This window comes from Cherax quadricarinatus, chromosome 53 (assembly GCF_038502225.1).
Source record: "Cherax quadricarinatus isolate ZL_2023a chromosome 53, ASM3850222v1, whole genome shotgun sequence".
NCBI classification, from domain to species: domain Eukaryota; kingdom Metazoa; phylum Arthropoda; class Malacostraca; order Decapoda; family Parastacidae; genus Cherax; species Cherax quadricarinatus.
The window spans coordinates 27,742,683-27,763,085 of record NC_091344.1 but is presented as its reverse complement, the minus strand read 5'-3'; the positions used below and the strand labels follow the sequence as shown (position 1 = coordinate 27,763,085).

Here is a 20,403-nt window from a genome sequence, read left to right as displayed (position 1 = left end):
CCACACCACAATCATACCTCCACACCACAATCATACCTTCACACCACAATCATACCTCCACACCACAATCATACCTCCACACCACAATCATACCTCCACACCACAATCATACCTCCACACCACAATCATACCTCCACACCACAATCATACCTCCACACCACAATCATACCTCCACACCACAATCATACCTCCACACCACAATCATACCTCCACACCACAATCATACCTCCACACCACAATAAATACACGAACCTTTTCCCTGTACAGTCAACCAGCGTTGAAAAGGCATTCTGACTTTGTGAATGAAAGTTTGGGGGAAGAAATAGTATTCAGCCAATCACTCAAAGGTATACTTTTCGAGAAACCTATTAAAGAAAGGAATATTTCATTTATCTCTTCTAGCTTTTTTTTTTCTTGAAAGAAATGGTCAAAAAATAAAAGTGTAGCTGAATCAATTTACAAAACCCTTTGTTTAGAGAAAGAACCCAAGATAAAACTACATTTTTTACTTATAGGTCTTATTAAGTAGCCAGAAACACCTGGACAAGGGCAGGGACTACGACTTCTTTCATCCCTGGCTGGGTCTGAGTCTTCTGACTTCCACTGGTACGTACCATAAAAATGACTAATGTAAATAATGATCATGCTGTTTTAAGATAATTCATGCCTTTGGTATTTACTTTTATGAGTAATTATAAAAATGGAAATATCGCAGTAGAGAGAGAGAGAGAGAGAGAGAGAGAGAGAGGGAGGCAGGTAGGGAGGGAGGGAAAGAGGAAATATAGGAGTCCTACCTTCCAGGCACCTAGATAGTGCCCCTGCTGTCACTGGAGGGGCACACTACTGACAACTGCCTACGAGATACCTGATGTATTTACAGCCACAAACAGGAGTATCAAGAAGACTTCCATCGTAAAACTAGAAACTTGACAGACAGGATAATCAGTTCTTTAGAGATTTATTCTCGGAACATACCAGCAGGATCTCAGAACTGATAAATACACACGTTACCCACCTAGCTACGACTATATCAGCTCTACAGGTGGTTTTGTACCTTATACATGACCACAGATCTACGTCCCAGCTCCTCCCCGGTGCCCTACATGTGTCAAAGGCTGACACCTTACACACCCATTAACTCAAGGTAAGCACAGCCATATGGAGCCAGCCTATCAGCATCCTGTCAAGCAACATTAGAGGCCTCATTAAAAATGTTAGTGAGCTCACTCACAGTTTCATGAATACTCTGTCTCCTGACGTGATCGCCGATGGTGAGACATTTTTGGATGAAGATGTTCCAGGAAATTTTCGTAGAATTGGTGACTACACCTCCTGGATGAGAAGAGACAGGCAGAGACAAGGCTTTGCGTATGCTTTTCTAAAAATGCGCATGCCCGGCTTATTGATGTTGCCATCCCTAATCGCCTAGATATTATATTCTTCAATCTATGTATGAGCATTAACACCTCTACACTAGCTTGTGCAATGTACTGACCTGAGTAGCAACAAGCAGACCGCATCAGCTTAATGATGGAAAATGTGGTCTCCATTCTGCTTCAACATAAATGTTAATAAATTATACTTGCTGGTGACTTCAATCAACATCTTACACAGAGGGATACTGAATAACTTCTTGTAATGTTTGACATGAGAAGCTTCGTTTACTTCCCTACTCGCATCTCTGGTTCCTCCCTCGGCCCAGTATTGAGTAATCTATCTGAAGTATTAGTCACTTGCGATCCCTTTGGCTATGTTGGATCATCTGACCACAAGGCTGTTTTTTACGATATTAAGGATTCCAACAGAATAATGTGAAGAATCTCCACAGACAACCTGAAAGTGGGAAAGATCAAACTGGCCAGCCCTCCGATTGTAATGCTCTTCTCCAAAGTGATGTCGACAACTAAGTGAATGCTTTCACTGAACACATCCTTAATCACCAATAAAAACACATCCTTCACAGGTAGTATATGATGAAATCTTCAGATCAGCCTTAGTTCGGCTTTTGTTATTGAAAGGATGCTACTACTAAGTACAAAACTTGGAGAAGTTATAAAAGGTATCCCACTATCTATAACAGGAACCTTCACAAGCAAGCCTGTTGGTAAATAGGAGCCGCCCAAAAGTGGGCCATCTCTCGATGGGAGGCTCTGATATTCCATTGTACCTGAATGGCTCACGTATCCTTGAACGTGATACAGTCAAGTTTCTTGGCCTTCTGTTTGATCATTTATTCTGGAAATCTCACATTACCTCCCTGAAAGCAACTTGTCATAGCCGGCTGAGCCTCCTTAAACCCCTCGCTCATCTTTCATGAGGGGGAGGCTGATTGTGGAAACTGGAGTATGTTGACCATATATATTCAGCAGCCTCTCCTGCGACTACTTTCAAAACTTGATCCAATCCATCATCAGGGATTACGTTTATGTCTAAGTACTTTTCGCTCCTCACTTTTTGAAAGCTTATATGCAGAGACAAGTATTCCTTCCATGAACGATCGCTGTGATGCTCAATATCTCCAGTATTTTATCCACTCTCATGACCTTCACAATCCTTCTACATATAGGATAGTAACAGACAATAGTAGAGGGCCATTATTTGCTCACTGCCCCTGTTTACTCCATCCCTTCTCTCTGCGTCTTCACTCGCTTTTGTCTTCTCTTCATTTATCCCCCTTTAAATGTTAATCTAGCATCTAACTTTTCCCTTTCCTTTCCCTGGGAGGTTCCAACAGTCAATGTCTGTCCTTCCCAACTGCCGTGTGCGAAAGCACAACTACCTACAGTTGAATCTCGCTCTCTTTTTCTTAATCACTTACGGTCATATTCTTATGCCGTCGCAGTGTACACTGATGGTTCTAAATCCTTTGAGGATGATGGGTTTGCAGCATTGTTCCTGGACAGCATTGTGTGAGGGTATTTATTAGACTCGGCTAGCATTTTTACAGCTGAACTTTAATCAATTCTTATTGCAATTAAGGGTATTGGATCTATACAAACCTCGATATTTGTAGTAGTCTCGGACCCCCTTAGTGTTTTGCAAGCAACTCAAAAATTTAATTCACCTCATCCCCAAGTACTTCGTATACAACTCTGGTTGCACCGCATTTCCAGCGAAACCAAAGATATTGTTTTCTGTTGGTCCCTGGCCATGTTCAAGTTCAGGGCAACGAGCAGTGCATGACCTCCCACTTTCATTCTCAGACTTTCTGTAATCTCTAGCCATCTTTGTAACTGTTGGCAACTATGGAAAATAATTTCCCAATATTATGCTGTGTAAATAAACCTGATTAAAAGTGTATTTTTAAAAGAAGAGAATGGAGCAGACAGGGAGGCTCTGCGCCTGCACAGAAGGAACTCACCATTTTTTATTTGAATGGAGTAACAAACGCTGTGTGTAATGGGAAGAATTTTTCACGCTCTAGAGGTAAAATTGGGCTGACACCTCTCAAATAGGAGGCGAAATTGTTGGATGTGCATTCCTGCATAACTTGAGATGTCAGACGACTGGACAAGACAACTCCAGGGACCTCAGATAAGCTATCTAGATTTGTGTTATAATTATGGCCAGTATTTTCATAAATTTAGTTAGTGAGGTTTTCTAAGTATGATACACCTTAATCTCCAGTCAAATTGGTGAGTGATGTTAAGATATTCTCTTTTTGTTATGTAAATGTGTGTATATATAATTCTTTTTTAATTTTAATATGCAGTCCACAATTTTATATATTTACCAGCATTCCTGGTTATACATATTTCATTTGTAATTAATAGGTCCAGAGCAACTTGTGGATATGACAGTGGTAGGTATCGAAGGGGGACATTTTTTGCGACCTAGGTGTCCCAAATTCCTACTTGTCTAACTGATAAATAATAATTATCTTTGTTCATTTACTGTTATGTACATAATGATACATTCAGATAAATGTAATTTTCCACATTTAATAAGCCCGTTGGTCCTTCTTGACCCGGAGGTAATTAGTGAAGTCATTAATTAGTTAATTACTTAATAATTATATGTGAAATGACAGAAGGAGGTGGATGCTAATTTCACAAATTTACTTAATGTGTAGTGGATTATAATTATTACAATATTAATTTGGATAAGCTAAGTGTGGCTAAAGATTATATTGTGTATAATATTAATTTTGCTATGCTAAATTCTGGCAAGGATATATAATAATTTTTATAATATTAATTTGATAAGACAATTCTGCCTAAGATTTACATCAGTGTATGTGTAATTGATAAGCCAAGTGTAGCTAATTATATTAATGTGTATAATATTAATTTTGCTATACCAAATTCTGGCAAGGATTTATATTAATTTGTATAATATTAATTTTTGGTAAGCCAAGTCTGGCTAAAGGTTTGTTTGTATAAATGTACATTTAAAATTTGTAATATAATTTTCTTACATGTAATTGCTAAGCTCAAGCAGCTAGGATTTATTCAAAGGTAAGTTGTAATCAGTGTTATTGAGTTGAATTTAATACATTGCATCATGGCTGAAAATGAGGAAATTAATATAGAAGACAAACATATGGAATATAGAGCAAAGAAAGCATCACTGCAAGCTAGGAAAGGTCATGTAACCAAGGCATATAATAAGTGCTTGGAATTAATGAATCAAACTGTGAATACTGATGATTTAAAATTGTATTTAGATGCTTTAGGTAATAGATATGTTTCATACAAATTATATTACAACAAATATGAAGATTTGTTAGTAAACTGTGTAGATGAAACTGAAGTAGATCTCATGATTAATCAGTATTATGAATTAGAAGAAAAGATGCTTGTAAAAGTCAGGCCTTGAATAAATTAAAATGTGTAAACCAGGCAGTTAATCAGTCTGCTCCTACAAATAAGATGTCTTTGCCAAAACTCCCAGAATTATGTTTACCTGTATTTAATCCTGGAGAAAATTGGGAGGAGTTTTGGTCAATTTTTAAAGGAGCTGTGCATGACAGGAGTGACCTAGCCTGTGTAACTAAATTATTTTACCTCAAAGGACAGTAAGAGGAGATGCTCACATACTCATACAAGCCTTTCCCAATGTAGACGACTCTTACAAGGAAGCAGTTGACTTGTTGAAGGTCACTTATGGTAATATAGAACAAAGGTTGGATCTAGTGAATATCATTGTTAATTTAAAATCTCCAGATCACACTTACAAAGGTTTACAGCAGTTTAGAGTTAAACTGGAGAGCACTCTCAAAACTTTAAGTAATAAATATAATCTGAAGGAATCAGACTGGTTATTGAGTGCCATGGTACAGAATAAATTAAGATGTAAAACACTTGAATGACTCTCAAACAAATGTCACAAAGGCTATTTTGGTTTGAAGGAAATAAGACTAGGTCTACAAGAATTAATTGATCAGTTGCAGACTAGCCAACCAACTCATTTTAAAGATGCAACACATAATAACTCTGAGGTATCTGTCAAGTTTCAAAAAGGGAAAAATTATCCCAATGGTAATAATCAAAATTCATTTCCTAAAAATAGTTGCATAGGTGCATATCAAGTAGCAAGAATCAGAAATAATGATTCTCCACAAGGTAAGAAGAATAAGTACCCTCCTAAGAGTGGCCCAGTTAATAAGAAACCAGTCAGAGAAAAGAGAGATTGTCTTTTCTGCAAGGGTACTCATTTTTATAAGAATTGCAATGCATACAATTCATGGAATGATAAAGTTGAAAGATTGGAGGAACTTGACAGGTGAATCAGGTGTTTAGGTAATCACAATGTAAAGGGTTGTCATGCCAAATTAAACAACTGTTATCAATGTCACAAAGGAAGACACCATATAGTCATGTGTAAGGGTCTATATGATAATATTGATAATAATGATAATGTTGACAATCCTGACACAACAGTAGCTAATGTAAAAATTGTTGCTAATGTTAATGATGATGGTTTTGCTGAAGTAGCCTTACCTGTGTTACAAGTAAGAATTGATGATAAAAGGCATAAATCAAAAAATGTAAATGCATTATTGGACCAGGGATCCCAGCGTACTTTCATAAAGCGTAAATGTCTTGATGGTATGAAAGTACAGATGGGAGATCCCAAAACTTTAAAATTATCTGGTTTTCTCTCGGATAAAAGGGCTCAATTGTATGACACTATTTATGTAACTGTCAGGTTGGGCAATGAGAAAAAACGTGTTAATGCAGTAATTGTAGATAGACTTCCAGAGAAAATATCTACAGTAGGGCTTAGTAAAGCTACAGAAAGACTTTCACATAATGTAAATTTAGCACCTTCTGGTGTAAGTGATGATTCCGTTGGCCCAATAAATATTTTGATAGGTAGTGACTATTATGCCTCCATTGTAAAGGGTATGGAAAAGAAATGTGGTGTCACCCTTTTGAAGACTGCAGGAGGCCGTGAAATGTATGGTAGGATTCCTCGTAATAATTCATGACTAGAGGAAACTACAAATGCCATAACTGTTTGTCGTACTCATGAAATCGTGCCCCAGTATAATTCTTCCATAGAAGACGGGGTTGAGCCAGTGCATAAATTGTGGGAATTAGACAGCATTGGAATAAATGTAAATGAAGAAAGTCCAGACGGTTCTTTTACTCAGGAGCAATACCTGAGAGATGTAAATTTGAATCTGGACAATACTGGGTGCGACTTCCGTGGAGACTGAACCATCCAGAATTGCCCACTAATTACAGAATGGCATATGGACAGTTAAAGGCTCAGCTCCGCGAACTGAGTAAGACACCAGAATTGTTAACTGCCTATAATGATATAATTGCTGAGCAGTTAATTAATAAATTTATAGAAGAGGTACCTCCTGAGCAAGCCAAAATTTATGGTCACTATTTGCCACATCACGGAGTGAAGAAGGATTCTAAGACCACTCCTCTGAGGATTGTGTTTAATTGTAGTGCCAGGAGTAACAAAAATGCACCTTGTTTAAATGACTGATGACAGGTCTGTCGTTGATGGAAAAATTAGGAGATATCTTATTAAATTTCAGGGTGAAGAATTATGCCTTTTCGGCTGACATAAGTAAAACTTTCCTGAGAGTGGGTTTACAAGAGGCTGACCGGGATTGTACCCGCTTTTTATGGCCTGAGAATCCTAGTGACCCACTTAGCCCTCTGAAAACCTTTCGCATTAGGAGTGTATTATTTGGTGCTACATCCAGTCCGTTCCTACTTCAAGCAACGATAAATGCACACCTTAAACGTACGGGAAGTCCACTGAGTAAAGTAATGAGCACACAATTTTATGTGGACTATTTCCTGGGTGTGACATCAACTGAAGAGGAACTGTTAATGACTTATGGAGAGGCTAATAAAATAATGCAAAGTGCAACTATGCCTCTGAGGGAATGGAATAGTAATTTGTCCAAATTAAAGGACAAAATAATTAAAGATTACCCTGGAGATGAAGTGCCAAAATGTAGTAATGTATTGGGATTAACTTGGGATATTGAGAGAGATTTGTTAATGTTAAAACCTAATAATTACAGTATGCCAAATAAATTAACTAAGAGAGTTTTGCTTGCTGAAGTTTCCAAATGTTTTGATCCACTAGATTTAGTGTCACCCCTTAATATAAGAGGGAAATTATTAATACAGGAAGCATGGAAACTAAAATGTGCTTAGGATGAAATTCTATCTGAGGAATTCATTAACAGGTGGGATGAATTAATTGGTGATTATGAGAAAATTCCAATGTTGGAGTTCCCACGCCAGGCGGCCAATCCAAATGGGAAAAATGTACTCCACATCTTTTGTGATGCTTCAAAATTGGCATATGGAGCAGTTGCTTATCTTCAATGTAATAGTGTTATTTCTCTTGTTATGTCTAAGGCTAAAGTGTCTCCAATTAAATCACATACTTTACCTCAGTTGGAATTAACAGTCATTTATGTAGGTGTCAAATTAGCTAATTATATAAGAAATAAGTTGCAGGAGATAAATATTAGCGACACTGTAATTTGGTCTGATAATGAGGTATCCCTACAATGGATTCGCAATGGAAACAGTAAAATTGTGTATGTACAAAACAGAGTCGCTGAAATTAATCAGATGCAAGAGAAGTATAATAGTTTGGGTGAGCATATGTTAACATTTAATCATATACCTGGTGAGGAGAATACAGCTGATTTCTTGTCTCGAGGTTTACCTTATGCTAAATTTGTAAATGTTGTATCATGGTTTAAAGGACCGAGCTGGTTGGTAAATAAAGCTAATTGGCCTGTACAAAAGGCGTATATTGCTCCTGTTGAAATTGCTGTGACCACCGCTCCAATAGTTTGTCCTTCCTTAGCAATTGATATAAATAGGTATTCTTCTTTACCCAAACTAATCAATGTAACTAAATTGGTGTTTAAATTTCTAAACAAGATGAATACCTCATATAAGTTTTCACATCCTCTTGAATATTGGATAAAGAGGGTACAGGAGGAAATCTATGGAAATGAGATTAAATTGATGATGGAAAGAAAAATTGTGAAAGGTTCCATAATATAGAAATTGGGGCTGTATTTAGAGAACAATGTAATTAGGTGCAGAGGTAGGTTACAAAATGCTGAATTGGGTGATTATGCTAAACTCCCTATCTTAGTGCCCAAAACTCATCATCTAACAAATTTAATTGTTCTAAATGCCCATAAAAATGCAATGCATGGTGGGGTACAAAATACCTTAAATTGTATTAGGGAAACTTTCTGGATTCCACAAGGATGGCAAAGTGTTAAAAACGGTGATTAAATCTTGTGTAATATGTCACCATGTGGATGCCAGATCCTATATGTACCCAGGTCCTCCACCGTTGCCAGATCAGCAATTTGAGTCGTTTAGCAACGACCTCCGCCTTGCTGCAGTGTGGAAAATAATTTCCCAATATTATGCTGTGTAAATAAACCTGATTAAAAGTGTATTTTTAAAAGAAGAGAATGGAGCCGACAGGGAGGCTCTGCGCCTGCACAGAAGGGACTCGCCATTTTTTATTTGAATGGAGTAACAAACGTTGTGTGTAATGGGAAGAATTTTTCGCTCTCTAGAGGTAAAATTGGGCTGACACCTCTCAAATAGGAGGCAAAATTGTTGGATGTACATTCCTGCATAACTTGAGATATCAGATGACTGGACAAGACAACTCCAGGGACCTCAGATGAGCTATCTAGATTTGTGTTATAATTTTGGCCAGTATTTTCATAAATTTAGTTAGTGAGGTTTTCTAAGTATGATACCCCTTAATCTCCAGTCAAATTGGTGGGTGATGTTAAGATATTCTCTTTCTGTTATGTAAATGTGTGTATATATAATCCTTTTTTAATTTTAATATACAGTCCACAAATTTATATATTTACCAGCATTCCTGGTGATACATATTTCATTTGTAATTAATTGGTCCAGAGCAACTTGTGGATATGACAGTGGTAGGTATCGAAGGGGGACATTTTTTGCGACCTAGGTGCCGCAAATTCCTACTTGTCTAACTGATAAATAATAATTATCTTTGTTCATTTACTGTTATGTACATAATGATACATTCAGATAAATGTAATTTTCCACAGCAACAACGTTTGTCCAATATGACTCATAACAAATTACATTCTATCAAACCAAGATTGGGTTTCTGGCCTTCTTATCATCGTGTCCTACTCTCTGAGACTTGTCATGTTCCAATTTTAGTTTGTCATATTCTATTGGACTCTCCTGTCTTTCAACGAGCACAGTTTACTTGCGAAGTCGTCACCGCTCTAACATTTTTACTTTATCTTCCTTCCTTGCAGGTGGCCCCGAATTTGGCACAGACTCCCTCTTTGCTTTTTTGACAAAAACCGATTTATTACACAAACTTTGATAATACTTCCTTCAGCACTCCTCATATCTCATCCTAGCTCTACCCTTGTTACCCTCTCCACCCTTGTTGTATCCTTTGATCCTGCATCACTCCCTGCTCCACAGTACTGCATGACTGTAGTGGGTTTACGCTTCTTTTTTAAAATAATAATGACCATGGCTGCTGATATGCTGTTAAACCTTTCCACTAAATGGCACAAGCCACTGGATGCACAACAGATCAGCTATGTTGCAGCACTGGACATTGCTGGTGCTTTCGACCGAGTATGGCACCAGTAACTTTTCGAAAAACGGCAAACACTAGGAATTGCCAGCTCTACACTATGCCTAGTGAGGGATGACCTTCAAGGTAGATCTCCGAGTAGTTCTCAACTGCACAGAATCATCTAGCCACATTTTGGTGCAAGTGTTTCACAAGGAAGTGTGCTTGGGCCATTTTTATGGAATGTCTATTTCAACTCCTCTAAAAATCTCATGCATATGCAGATTGTGAGGGAAAAGTAGGCGTAAGTGGTTTTTTTTTTTATATTTTATTTAAAACATTACAATACAAGGTGGAAATTATATTAAAAGGTACACAAAATGAGTTAAATCACCAATTCCCAATTCACCCTTACAAAAATGATTACAACAGACAAAAGTGTTCTGACACCCTAATACCACACACCATGTACACCCAGTTATACCAGTCATATACCTGTGAAGGCTGAAACTTTTGACACAAGTTCACCCCCCCCCCCTCCCGCAAAATATAACCATCACCAACCTGACTGCATCTTAACTTAACATTAAAGGATACATAGGAATTACACTATCATGAGTGATGCAGTAACATCTTAGACACAAAATATTAATAACAATGAAATGGGATACATGTCATTACTTAACACAATGACACCTCAACCTGGTGAAAGAAAACCCCAAAAGCTTAATTTTCTAAGAAGGTTGCAATATTGAATGTCAACTCCCAAAGGCAACTTATGTGCAGTCTTAGCATGTAAACCCTATTCATGCAACATAGTATATAAATAAAACTGTATGTTATGAAAAACATCACAGAATACAAAGGTATAAAGTATAAACCCCAGCCATGTAGCGGCTACACACAAAAAATTCCACATACTTCCCTAACACAGACAAAACAAAACAAAATTTTTGTGACAACTGCACCTAAACACAACTCACATCATATGACTTAAGACTGCTATGTACATAGATAACAACATAATAATATGACTTAAGACTGCTATGTACATAGATAACAACATAATAATATGACTTAAGACTGCTATGTACATAGATAACAACATAATAATATGACTTAAGACTGCTATGTACATAGATAACAACATAATAATATGACTTAAGACTGCTATGTACATAGATAACATAATAATAAATCTAATTTGAATGGATCACAGTTGATCAATCAGCCTTCACATATCAGGCGTTAGAGAATAATTCTCATAGTACAAGTCCAACTTGCATGTAGTCCCATCTCGCTACATACAATAATATGCGTATTATCTACACATAATACTAACACACTGGACAAGCAACTGTCCATCACTTCCAATCAATATGCTGCCCTACCCTCGCTATGCACAGTGATGTAGGCAACCCCCCCCCCCTTGAATACCTTATCCATCATCACTACTACCTTGAAGGAACAGGAGTACTATATGAATAGTGTATAGTCCATGTCACACAAAAAACTGGCCAGCTACACAGGTGCTAGCACCCGTGGTCCACATATTCACTCACGCATCATTCATCCAACACTCACGCAAACATTTGTTGTCATCCATTACCAGGGAGGCGACCCTGTTTTCACCCATGACTTCCCTACCCCAGCAACACTTTCCAATCGTACCCACCCCTCCCTCGTATATTACAAGTCTAATAAAACCTGTAACGTAAGTTGCCTATATCCCTCTGAAAAATCCTTCACCCACCTCCTCCCATAAATTTCCTTATTTCTGCATACCGTTTTATAGAACGTTACCGCTAACACCCTCCTCTTCACCTCAGTAACCTGTTTCCCCCGCAATCCCCACACTATATAGACATAATCTGCCATAATGTATCCCACAGCTCTGATTACACATTCCTCCCAACCCCCCACGTCGAGACTTAATGCTCTCAATACAGAAATTCCTTTACCTCCTATCCTATTTATCACCCTATTTAACCACCCCTTGACACTCCTCATTCCATCACAAAAATATACTACATGAAAAGCCGACTCCTCCCCACAACATATCCCACACTAACCCCCGTCAACGACGCGTCTATCCCGTAGAACCACACCCGACGGTAAAATGCCGTGCAGAAAACGATACATTACATCCCGAACACGAGGTTGCAACCTCATCCTACTCAACCTATTCCATATACTTCCCCATGCATACATGGGGAAAATTCCCTCTACAGGCACTACAACCCTCCCGGCTAACAATCTACACAACCTACCTATTTTAACCTTTGCTGGCTCTCGATCCCATGCCAGATCCCTCAACACAGTTTCACACTCATGCAACTCAACTCCTGTATACATCCGTTGCAATCTGTTATGGATACTGGCCAAACCCCCCCCACCCACACTTTCCCTCATCACCTCCCTTTTAATGAAGACACATTTGACCCTCCGCTGTAGGTCCAGCACTCCCCGCCCCCCCTTACTTGCAGGTAACATTACCACATCCCTTTTAATCCAATCACAGCTCGAACCCCACAAGAATTTAAAAACCTTCCTAAGTATGTTCGTTATTGCTGGCCCAGTTAATGGGAACACGGCTGCCACGTGCCATACTTTGCTATACAGTAAGATATTAATAACAATGGCACGCTGCACAAGGGTCAAATGATAAAGTCGCAATGCACCCAAGCGTCCATGAATCCTTTCTACCATCCTAAGCGAGTTTTCCATGCGTGCCACAGTTAGATCGTCTGCATAAATAAGACCGTAAATTTTTAACGAATTCACCTGCCTCCTCACAACTGCACTACCCCAATCAACCCTACCCGCCCAAGCTCCTAACCCCATGACCATGGATTTATCTGAATTTACCCTCATACCAGTTGCCCCTGCGAACATTTGTACTACCCCGTCTAATGTGTCCATTGACATCCCCTCCCTGATCAGAACAGTTGTATCATCCACATACCCAATTAAAACTGGCCAAACCCTCGCAACCTCACACCCTGGTCCCTCTACATGACACATACGCTGCTCCATCAATCTATAAAAGGGGTCCTGTATGCACACAAACAATAATTGTGACATAGGACACCCCTGCCTAAGTCCCCTACCCATTACAATCTTCCCACCCAATCGACCATTAATCTGTACCCTCGCCATTGCACCTCCATACAACGCCTCAACCCAACCCACTATTTCTTCCCCAAACCCCAGACCCCTGAAGATGGCTTTCAATGCTTTCCGATCCACTCTATCGTATGCTCCTTGCCAATCGAGCGCCACCAAACCTCCCTCCCTCCCCCCCCCTTTTGCCTCCACGAAATCCCTAAGTAACCCATGCCCCTCCACCATAGATATCCCTGGCAAACCAAACTGAGTTTTTGATACTACCCGCCCCACCACACACTTGACCCAATTTCCCAAAATCTTCGCAAACAATTTATAATCTGCACATAACAACGAGATCGCCCGGTAATCCCGAAGCGTATGCTGCCCCTTACCCTTCGGTACCAATACAACGACAGCCGTTGCCTGCTTCTCACCCTGCTCACCTCTCTCCTTCATGCAATTTAATAACCTAACCAGAAAATGCCTCAATAATTCCCAATGCTGGTGATAAAACTCTGCCGGGAGTCCATCAATTCCCGGTGCTTTGCCCTTTCGCATTCCACTTAAAGCCCTCCATATTTTCCCCTTAGTTATTTCCCCACCCAGTGCTTCCCTATCACTGTTACACAACTGACATACCACACTCCCACACACCTGTTCTAAAACCCCATCCTCTACCCCTTCTCGTTGCCAGTACTTCTCATACCACTTGTCAGCAAACGCCCCCATTCCTTCCATAGCTTGTATGACCTGCCCCTCCCTGTACCCTCCTATCGACTCATGAACCTCCAACCATGGAATAGTCATTGCCTGCTGTCTTTGTTTCTGCCTACGCAATATGCACGATGAAGGTCTATCGCCCCATAACACCTCTTCCACCCCCGCCTGTACCCGCACCGCTTGGAACCTCTCATCCTGTACCTCACGCAGCCTCCCTTTAATTGCCATAATTTCATCCATTGGATAAGTGCCCGCCACCGCCCCCCTCGCATAACAACCCCGTAATCTATCCTCCAAATAGTTAGCAAGCCCATATTTTAAAGAATTGATACGTTTCCCTTCCTTTACGTAATATTGCTTAATCCTTTCTTTAGCCACACCATCCCACCACATCACCACATCCTCTACCCCATTTATCTCTGCACGTAACCCCTCCCACAGCGTTGCAAATCCCTCTATCCCCTCCTCATCACCTAACACACTTGTATTTAATTTCCAATATCCCCTAGATATACCTGCTAGTGACTCCCACGCCACCTCTGCTACTACCGCCCGATGATCCGAATAAGCTACTTCTATTGTACGGAAAAATGTCAACCGAACCCTTTGAGATATATACAGCCTATCCAACCTAGCAGCATAACCCCGTCTTACAAAAGTGTGCTCTACCTCCCACGCCCCTCCTCCAACCGCATCCCGCATCTGAATATCCCTCAAAAGATCTCGCAAGGCCGCCGACACGTGCCCCGCCCCTTTTGGTTCCACGTCAGCCCTCCTAATAACGCAGTTCCAGTCCCCACCAACGACGGCCACTGCAGGTAAACCACGTAAGAAGAAAACTAGTTCTTCACATACAAAATCCCTTTTTACCCTCACATCATTTTCTGCTGGTGCATACACACTTACAAAAGATACCCTCTGCCCCGTCCACCACCCATCCACGCGCAATACTCTCCCCCCCCCCCCTCCCCCATCACTTCTTAGCAACACAAACGGGCTTGCCTCCCTGATCAATATAGCCACACCACCTTTCAGACGTGCAGATGGCAGAGTCATGACCTGAAACCCCTCCACCTCGAGCACTCTTCCCTCCTTGAAATTGTGTTCTTGCAGGAACACTACATCCACCCTATATTTATACAGAAACATTCGAAACCATTCCTTCTTCACACTATTACACAGTCCATTTACGTTCACAGTCATACACCTAAGGCCTCTTTATAGTTTCCAACCCTTCCTCCTCACTTCATTCATCCCAGGGCCTCCTGCCCCAGAGCCAGCACAAGGCTTCACACCATCAACCCCCCCCCTTTTTGCGATACCTCTTATCGTGACTACTTCGACATTGCTCTTCCTTCCTCCCAGACCTCTGCGCCGGCGTCAGGACATCATCTGAGTCTGACGCCGCCGCTCTCTTCCTCGTGATGCCCTCTACATCCATGTTATCCTCTGAAGTTCCCTCACGATGAACCTCAACCTCCACCACGCTTCGTTCCACAGCACATGGCGACAACTCACTCTTACTAGTTGGCCCGTCACCCCTGCTATGTGTTTTATCCTTACATTCCTCCACAGGCAACGCCGTGCCTCTCACCAGCTCAGGAACAACATCCTCTGCAGGCGGCGTCAATGTCCTTAACACTTCCTGAAGCTCTTCCTCTAGAGCCTGCACCTCCTCCTGCACTTGCACTTCTGTACTTTTCCCTTGTGTAGTAACAGATCCTTTTACATCACAGCTTACCTCACACATGCCAGTCTCCTCTTTGGAATCCTCCACCTCTTCACTCCACAAGCGCCCAGGCCCTTGCTTTCGCGTGGGGCTCTCAACAGCTATCACGCTGGTAACTGGTGCTTCACCAGTTTGCGCTGGCGCCCTCCTCAGCTTCACGCACTCTGCCGCCATATGGTCGTACGCCCCACATATTCTGCACGTACGTCTCTGTCCGGCATACGATACCATAACTTGCGTCCTGAAGTCCTCCAACACGACGTAAGACGGTATGGGATGTCTCAGAGTCATCTTCAGGGAAAAGGTACCCTCCGGTCGTCCCATGTAAGCACCTGCCGTCCACTTGCCCTTTTGTGCCAGATGTACGGTTCCATATGTCTCAAAAACACTCCTTATGTCAGCCTCATCTGCCTCAAATGGGACATTACGTATCTTAACCCACGTAAAGTGGCGAGATACGTCGATCAAAACGCACCTTCACAGCTGGAGTAGCGTCAAGACTCACGTCTTGGAATCTCGTCACCAAAGACTCATACACGGACGTGGAATTCAGTTTGACGAAGATTCTATAAGCCCCATTCAGGGCTACACCATACACCTCAACGTCCTGGATTCCATAGGTCTCCCTAATGTTTGTTGGGAGTAAGACTTGCACTGAAGAGGGTGAAATCGCCCCACGAAGCAGCTCAATACCAATGGTATTTACGCGCCTCCTCACACTCAGCGCCATGTTGATACAAGGTAGCTCGCCTGAAAACAGCAGAGGGGTGCAGAGCACGACCGCACTCTGCCGTGGTCAGGCAGCGAATTAAGTGGGGTTAAGGTTGTTCAGGCAACCAGGAACCATTAGCGAGTTACGTAGCGCACCCCCCTTCCCTCTGGCGGGCTGGGGCGAAACTAGTTCTTGGTGTCTGATTTGTTCAAATTTCTACTCCTGGTAATATTGACCTTACCTGGTGTGGGTTGAAGTTTGGAGAGTCACTTCACCTCCACTCTTCTCCTAATCAGGTAGGGTGATCTACCAGAAGTATTATTGTTTGTTCCTTTTCTTTTGTTTGCTGGTTACCAGTAATGATTTTGGCATTTATCATTCTTTTCCATTCTTAAATGTTATATTATCAAGACCAGGACCCACACGTTACTGAATTCACAAACACAATGAGTAACTGTATGTTACTACCAACAGTAACAAAACCTACAAGAGTTACAGAGACTAGTGTTTCCCTACTTGACCACATCTGGACCAACACCATATCCCCTTTAAAATCAGGCATAATTACAGATAATACCACAGACCACTACCCTACTTTCCTCATAACAACTCTTGGTAAACTACCCCAAGACACTACTAAAGTTACCTTCAGACTTCACAATGAGGCAGCCATTAATAACTTCACAACAGCATTAGCAAACATTGATTGGCACACTGAGCTAGAAATCTATACAGATATTGACGAATGTATTAATAATTTTCTAAAAAAGACCCAATACCTCTATAACAAGCACTGCCCTAAAAAAACTAAACAGATGACAGCAAAGAGACTGAACAGTCCCTGGCTAACACCCAGCATTCTCAAATCCATAAATACAAAACACCAATATGAAAAACAGTACAGAATGGGTCACATAACCAGAGACCAAACAAAACGTTACTCGTCAATCCTAACCAGCCTGATAAGAAGGGCAAAAAAATTGTATTATGAGAACAGATTATCCAACTTACGAGGTGATATAAAAAAGACCTGGAAAACCCTATCAGAAATTCTGGGAACAAAAAAGATATCACGAAATAGCGAAATAAAATTAGCAAAATCAGATGAACCCCAACTCCCACCAACAGAAACAGCAAACAGACTCAATGATTTCTTCTCCACTATAGGACAAAACCTTGCCAATAAAATCCCAAGCTCAGATACCCCACCAAATGACTACCTCACCGGCAACTACCCGAACACACTGTTCCTAGCTCCGACTAACCCATACGAAGTCTCCCTTATTATCAATGCACTAAAAAACAAGGCAGGAGATTTAAGTACCTTACCACCCTTTATATACAAAAAAGTGTCACAAGTGCTATCTCCAATCATTGCAACACTCTTTAACAAATCCATTGAATCCTCCACCTTCCCTACAGTACTCAAAATAGCAAGGGTCACCCCGATCCACAAAGGAGGAGACCAAACAGAGTTGAATAACTATAGGCCAATATCCAACTTACACCCTCTCTCAAAAATCTTCGAAAAATTAATTCATAAACGAATCTACTCCTACCTTATCTCCCAAAACATACTCAACCCCTGCCAATTTGGATTCAGGCCTAATAAAAATACTAATGATGCTATTATACACATGCTAGAACATATATACACTGCAATACAGAAAAAAGAACTCCCACTGGGGATCTTCATTGACTTACGTAAAGCTTTTGATACAGTTGACCATGACTTGCTCCACGTAAAATTGTCACACTATGGTATAAGAGGGCACTCCCTCAACTACCTCAAGTCATACCTCAGCAACAGAAGCCAATATGTGTACGCAAATGGGGCAAACTCTTCTGCGCAACCAATTACAGTTGGTGTCCCACAGGGAAGTGTCCTTGGCCCTCTTCTCTTTCTCCTATACATAAATGACCTTCCAAATGCTTCGCAATTACTCAAACCCACACTATTTGCAGATGACACTACATACGTCTTCTCTCACCCGAGCCCAGTCACACTAGCCAATACTGTAAATACCGAATTACAGAAAATATCTACCTGGATGAGGACTAACAAACTTACACTAAACATTGACAAAACCTACTTCATTCAGTTTGGTAACAGAGCTACAGATGTCCCTCTTAACATAATGATAAACGGATCACCTATCACAAAGCTAACAGAGGGAAAATTCTTAGGAATCCACCTTGATAATAGACTCAAATTTCATACACATACAACAAATTTCTAAGAAAATTTCCAAGACTGTAGGCATACTATCGAAGATACGGTACTATGTTCCACAGTCAGCCCTCCTGGCCCTATATCACTCTCTTATTTACCCCTATCTCACCTATGGAATTTGTGCATGGGGCTCAACAACAATTAACCATCTCAGACCACTAATTACCCAACAAAAGGCTGCAGTTAGAATGATAACAAATTCTCACTACAGGCAGCACACTCCACCAATATTCAATACACTAAACCTACTCACCATACAAAACATCCATACTTATTACTGCACCTATTACATACATAGAACACTTAACTCTGATATTAACCCTCCCCTCAAACATCTCCTTGCCAACCTCAACAGAACACATGACCATAACACAAGGCACAGATCACTCTTTGATGTTCCTCGTGTTCATCTCACACTATGCAAAAACTCAATGCACATAAAAGGCCCTAAAATCTGGAATTCATTACCTGTAAATATAAAAGAAACACTACCTGTTTATAAATTCAAGTCTCTACTCAAAGATCACTTACTCACCCAAAACCAAATAAATACTGAATAACTGAACCTTATAAATTGTATATCTTAAATGTTTCTCACAATTATATCACATAAATGTTAAACCTAAAACCGAATCTAACTTTATTATTTTTAAATACACTACCTTACAGAATCCTTCATATGACCTGTCTTTGTAATACTCACTTGTGCTTTATAGTAATCTGTTTACATTAATGTTTTATCACTGACTTCATCATTGCTTAGTTAATCTTAAGTTAATTTTAAGCCAGCCCGTAATGCTATGCATAGTATAAGTGGCTTTGGCATACTGCTCTTATCTGTGTTTTTTTTTTTTTGTACCTCTGTATGTGTGCACAAATTTATAATAAATTTATAATAATAAATTGGTAACCAGTATATTTTTTCTTATTACCAGCTCTGTTCTTGGCGTGGTCATCCAGGATAGACGCCAGATAAAGGAGCAAGACATTTGTTAATGAGACTTATTAACATTATTGGACTACTACTGTCCCTTACCTGTTCTACTTGTGGTGCTCCATCCAAGTGGTAGGAGATTCCAAAACATCGGACTATCACCATCCGCCCAGGATAACCTACATCAATAATATCAGAAGATCTATCCAGGGCCTTACCTACTCCTGCCCAACTACAAGAACCGAAGGCCATTTTTTTATTATATTTAAATTTTAAGTAAAATCCTCAAAAATCATTATTCTTATTTTTCCTAGTCGTTTCTTTATTTATTTTTCCATTAGTTTCTTTTGTTCAGATGGAAGGCGTTCCACTGACACAGATGACTGCACTCTGACATTTACTTATCAAACAGATGATATGTCAGCTGCTATAAGTTATATAGACTATCAGCTTACAGCTATTTCAGCCTGGGGAAAACGATGACAGGTCACATTTTCTCCTGAGAAAACACAAATGATGTCTACGTACCACGATAGTCATGCTTCAGAAGTGGTAAAAATGAATATGAGAGTGTTGGTATCCGAGAATGACGTTGATATTCTTGGTGAAATTTGACTAGTATTCTCTACTTTCTTGGACTGCCTGCCCTTCGTTTGTTCTGCGACTTCTTGATAGAACAGAGAACAGAGCAAAACGACTCATTTCTCACCTGCACCCAGCCTAGGCAGATCTTTATTGTCAGCAGAGCCTTCAACACAGGAGTAATGTGGGTGGCCCTAGTGTTAAGTACATGGCAGCATTGTTAAGGTACCACACATGGCTCCACTCCGAGGACAGCGACAGTGACCTTCTACATAACAAGAAGCGCAGCAAACAGAAATTACGCTCTGACTGTATCTTTTTTCAGAATATCACTTCATCTG

General features: G+C 40.4%; 1 protein-coding gene across 1 annotated transcript in view; it reads left to right on the top strand.

Moving 5' to 3' along the window:
- LOC128692432 (cytochrome P450 4C1) overlaps positions 1-20,403 on the top strand; it is a 610,069-nt gene that overhangs the window by 568,513 nt on the left and 21,153 nt on the right. The window contains exon 5 of the mRNA XM_070096269.1: positions 516-606. Within this exon, the coding sequence (XP_069952370.1) occupies positions 516-606 (91 nt within the window). The remainder of the gene's footprint in view (positions 1-515; positions 607-20,403) is intronic.